This window comes from Arachis ipaensis, chromosome B10 (assembly GCF_000816755.2).
Source record: "Arachis ipaensis cultivar K30076 chromosome B10, Araip1.1, whole genome shotgun sequence".
NCBI classification, from domain to species: domain Eukaryota; kingdom Viridiplantae; phylum Streptophyta; class Magnoliopsida; order Fabales; family Fabaceae; genus Arachis; species Arachis ipaensis.
This window is the reverse complement of record NC_029794.2, coordinates 117,690,104-117,695,254: the sequence shown is the minus strand read 5'-3', so window position 1 is coordinate 117,695,254 and position 5,151 is coordinate 117,690,104. Positions and strand designations below refer to the sequence as shown.

The window sequence follows — 5,151 nt, the reverse complement described above, 5'->3', positions numbered from 1 at the left end:
AACAAAATTTATTTTTAATACCCAATAATAATACATATATGAATTAAGACTGATATTAATTATCAAAAAAAATTCGGAACGAAAATTTTTTTTGATTTATACCTTAAAAACTAAAATCGTACTTAACTTTTATAATAATTATTATATATATTTTTAGTTTACTTTTTTAATAAAAAATTTTTATATAATTTTATGTATCTTTTTCATTCAAAGAAACTAACGAAAAAAAAAGAAAAAGAAAAAGAAAAAGGAGCTGTTTTTCGTCACCTCGCCAAAACTCACTGCAAAATTTGTTGTTGTGTCGAGTTCCCATCAACGCTTCAATCTTGAGCTCAATCGTTGTTTTGTTCTCTTCCCAATCAACAAGTACTCATTGTTTTTTCGTATCTGCGTTGTTACTATCTTTGATTCTGATTCTGTTCCTTCACGCCAAAGTGAACTCCTTGGAAGTTTGCTCATTCAATTTTAATTTAATTCTTCGCCCCTCTTTTCTACAATATAATCATTTATTTAAGCCATAGACGCATACATCAAATTAAAATAAACTCTTTCTTATAATCGTCAATTGCTTGCCTTAACTGACTTGCTAGCTGTCAAATTCTGTTTATCTTAGAAAATTAGCACAGATTTGATCACAGAAACGTGAAATATTTTACCCCATATAGTTCTTTTTAATACTATAAGGTGGTGAAGATTCAAACTTTCTTTTGAAGAGAAAGAGTAGAAAAGGAAGGAGTTGTGTTGAAGAAAAAAAAAGTGAGAAAAAATTGATTATGGCTGAGTTTGGAGGAAGATGGTTGAAGGGTGTTGTGGGAATGGGATCCATATGGATGTTGTTGCTGTGTTTTGCATCTGTTATGGTGTTTGTTTCTGGTGAAAGGATGATGAAGATGGAAGTTCCATGGTTCAATGTTACTCAACAAGATCAGAGTTTCCTGAACATAGCTGTGAATTTCTTATGGCAAGCTAATGAATCAGGTTATCAACATGTGTGGCCGGTAATTAAGCTCTTTATCCTTTTGCTTTTTCTTTTCTTTTTTCCTCACTTGATTTGTGTGTCTGATATTGTTTAATCTTCCAAAGGCGAAAAGAGATTTGGTGTTGTTTTGTTCAGTTTTTTAAGTCTTCTTTTTCAGTTTTAACTCTCATGGTGAGTAGTGAATGGTATACAAGTTCAACAACCTTTTTGAATTCTTTGATTTTTTTTGGCTGACCCTTTTAAATGTATTTTGGGATTCAAAAAAGAGTTTTTTTATTATTATTATTTTCAAATTGGTAGTGCAGTTATGTTATGTAGCAGCTTTGGCTAAAAAAAAGTGCTGCTAGAATTTATTGAATTTATTGTGATTGCTGATGTGGCTGATGTGTTATTATTATTATTATTATTATTATTATTATTATTCTGTGTCGGGGAAGTTTATAAATGGATGTTAATATATATTTATTATAATATGTGCAGGATATGGAATTCGGGTGGAGAATTGTGCTTGGTAGCTTTATTGGATTTTGTGGAGCTGCATTTGGAAGCGTAGGTGGTGTTGGTGGAGGTGGCATATTTGTTCCCATGCTTAGTCTCATCATTGGTTTTGATCCAAAATCATCAACTGCTATCTCAAAATGTAAGACAAAAGCACACATAATAATAAATTTGATGATCACCATTCTGCTATAAATTTCTCATTTGAGTTTGTTTATGCCAGATAGTGTTTAGGTGTACTAGCTGATTTGGCTCAGAAAATTTTAATCTCAAGATTTCTGCTGTTATTTTTCATGAGTTATTTTAGTAGTTGCAGGAAGAGAATAATAAAAACTTGGGGTCATTTTTTATTCATTTTTTTAATGTGAAAATGGTGTGAAAGCTCATAGACTAAATTTATCACTAACATTGTATTATAATAGTTTTACATTTCAAATAAAAGAATTGCAATTCCCATGAGTCCAATTATCTTCAATTATAAGCCAATTTTGTTTTTGTTTTCAGGTATGATCATGGGAGCAGCTTTGTCAACTGTTTACTACAACCTTAGACTAAGGCATCCAACATTGGATATGCCTATAATTGACTATGATTTGGCACTTCTCATTCAACCAATGCTGATGCTTGGAATCAGCATTGGAGTGACCTTCAATGTTCTTTTCCCTGATTGGATGGTCACTATACTGCTTATTGTTATCTTTGTAGGTAATGATGAATCTTAACACTGACTACAATTTAGGCTTTCTCCTCGTTCTTACAGTTCTTACTGATCTTTGATGTGGTTTTTTGCAGTTACATCAACCAAGGCATTCTTTAAGGGTGTGGAAACTTGGAAGAAGGAAACCATAATGAAAAAGGTCTCGTTAAAATTTTTATTCATATATAGTTTTCGGTGCTCCTCATTTTAATTATTGTTAGTAAATCTGTTTATTACAAACACTCAATTATGGATGCTTTCTGATAAATTTGTAATAATGATATTTTCAGTGTTTAATTTGGTGTCAATAATGTAGTGCTAGATTGCTAATTACTCGTTGCTCACTTCTTAACTTGTCTTGTTTAATTGTTGTTTAGGAAGCTGCTCAGCGACAAGAGACAAATGGTGAGTTTGGAAATCTTGTATTATGTACCTAAACACTCTCCTTTTGGCTTTAAATAACTGTCCATTTGGATATACTAATCCATTAAAACTTAATAGTTCAACTTGGCTTTGTTCATGATAATTGAACTTTTGATGTACTATTATCTTGGATCATTTTCTCATGTCAAGGTTTATACAACTTTCTTTGTGATAGGTTCTGGTGCTGAAGCAGAGTACAAACCTCTTCCTGCCGGGCCAAATGGTGGCACAGCAAAGAAGGAGGAACACCAGGTGACTGATGTCATTATTTTTCGGCTGGTTCTAATTGAACAAAATGAATTTCATGTCTAACAATTCAGACTTTGCAGGTGACTATTATTGAAAATATATACTGGAAGGAGTTGGGATTACTTCTATTTGTTTGGTTTTCATTTCTTGCACTACAGATTATCAAGGTTTGTACAACTAAGAATCAATTATACACTTCAAGATTCAATTTTGGCTATTTTTGTGTATGAAAGTTACTAGGTCTCAGATTCAATTCTAGTCTCAAGAATTGCTTCTAGCAAAAGTGACTCTTTCGCTTTCTGTCGGATCATTTTTAGGGAAACTAAGAAACATAAATCACTTTTAATAAAACTTAATTCTAACTGAAAATCAATTCTAGAAAAGCAAAACTAAACACACACTAATCCAATACTTCCATTCTTCAATTAACAGGAATACTATACAACTACTTGTTCAACAGCATACTGGGTGCTGAACATTCTACAGGTAATTCTGCTCATGGTGTTCCTCCATAGCATTAACCTTATTCGAGTCTTTTCGGCTTTACTCGAATGCACACGACGTACCATTACTCCATTAGCACAAAACAAAATTTTCAAAAGATAATACAATGCATAATATTTTCATCTTTAACAGATTCCGGTGTCAGTTGGGGTAACTGCTTATGAGGCAAGTGGCTTATTTAGCGGGCGTAGAGTAATCTCTTCGACCGGAGATGAAGAGAAAAATTTCACTGTTCTTCAGCTGTTTATATATTGCGTCTTCGGTTTACTGGCTGGAGTAGTTGGCGGCTTGCTGGGACTTGGAGGAGGATTTGTTATGGGACCACTGTTTTTGGAGTTGGGAGTCCCACCTCAGGTGAGTTTCCTGTTGCACTAATATTATGAATCTTGTCACATTTTGGTTAAAGAATCATTGTCATATTGTCAAAATTGGTACCTAAAAACATCTATGTATCTTGACAAATTATATGGTAATTTGAACTTATGGTATTGACTAGATTCAATATCTTGTGTTTAGGTGTCAAGCGCCACTGCCACCTTCGCCATGATCTTCTCCTCATCCATGTCTGTTATAGAATACTACTTGTTGAAGCGTTTCCCGGTTCCTTATGGTTAGTTCCCGAGAATATTCTTTAGTACCCTGCATTTAGCCTTTGCGAGTCGGGCGAGTCGGGCATTAGAGGAGAAAGAAGGGTTTGACTTTGACAAGTAAAATGTTATTCCAATTTACTGGTCAAGCCATTCTCTTCCCTCCTTTTTCCTCTAAGATCTCGACTCGCGAACGCACTCTTAATTTTCAGTTTTATCACTTAACGGGTGGATTATGATGCATGTGCTTTTCACAAAATGCTGTACAGCTGCATACTTGACTCTGGTGGCCACTATAGCTGCCTTGGTTGGACAGCATATTGTGAGGAGATTGATCATCCTATTTGGGAGAGCTTCCCTTATCATCTTCATTCTTGCTGGCACAATATTTGTTAGTGCAATCTCATTAGGTGAGACTCCTAATCTTCTCTCTTTCAAATTGTTTATACTAACATCTCAATGTGAAAAAGTATTTCATTTAATTAGATATGAATTCTTAGAAGTTATTTCATTTTAATGATTCCTTTTGTTAGGTGGAGTTGGAATATCAAACATGGTATACAAGATTGAGAATCATGAATACATGGGATTTGAGAATCTGTGCAAATATGGATCATAACACACCCCATCTTGGAAGAATGATTTTGTCATGTTTTGCAATTTGCATATTGTAGTAGCAGAAAAGCCAAGAGCTTTCTGGTCAAAAATTGTCCATTATTCTAAATTTTGCCAACTCATGCTGTAATCTGTAGGACATTTCCAGACTGATATTATATATAATATATATTTTTTCTCCCTACAATCAAAACTGTGCGAGTTAAATCACTGTGCATTGTCGGTGATTTGCTTTGTTTTTTTACTTGTCTTTTGGTTGGAACATGTGGTTGGCATGTTAATTGTTAAAAGTTGAAGATGACAACACGTAAGGGGACAATTATTTAATCTCATATCTACCAATTCGGTATTCAAAAAATTTATGCGTTCAGAAAAAAAAGTCTCTAAAAAATGTTATCGACAAAACAATTCTTGAATAATTTAAAAAAACGACAAAAATAACTAATAAATATTATATTCTTTTATGAGTAACAAAAAAAATTTTTGTATTTAGCAAATGATTTATCTATTTGATCCAAATTATTTTGGCAAGATTTGAATAAATATTTAGAAAGAGCACAAAAAAAATTGAAACGAAATTTCTAGATTTTTTTTTTTAA

At 33.0% G+C, this 5,151-nt stretch overlaps 1 protein-coding gene across 2 annotated transcripts; it reads left to right on the top strand.

Moving 5' to 3' along the window:
• Positions 204-4,739, top strand: LOC107623380 (sulfite exporter TauE/SafE family protein 3). Of its 2 annotated transcripts, XM_021112818.1 has the most exons (13): positions 204-366; positions 685-998; positions 1,460-1,619; positions 1,982-2,182; positions 2,270-2,334; positions 2,552-2,579; positions 2,773-2,849; positions 2,927-3,013; positions 3,279-3,332; positions 3,483-3,704; positions 3,867-3,960; positions 4,207-4,347; positions 4,471-4,739. In XM_021112818.1, the coding sequence occupies exons 2-13, from the start codon at positions 774-776 to the stop codon at positions 4,554-4,556; spliced, it is 1,440 nt and encodes a 479-aa protein (XP_020968477.1). In that variant the 5' UTR covers positions 204-366; positions 685-773; the 3' UTR covers positions 4,557-4,739. The 2 variants fall into 2 exon arrangements, with proteins under 2 accessions (XP_020968477.1, XP_016181104.1); XM_016325618.2 differs by having other exon boundaries at positions 239-998.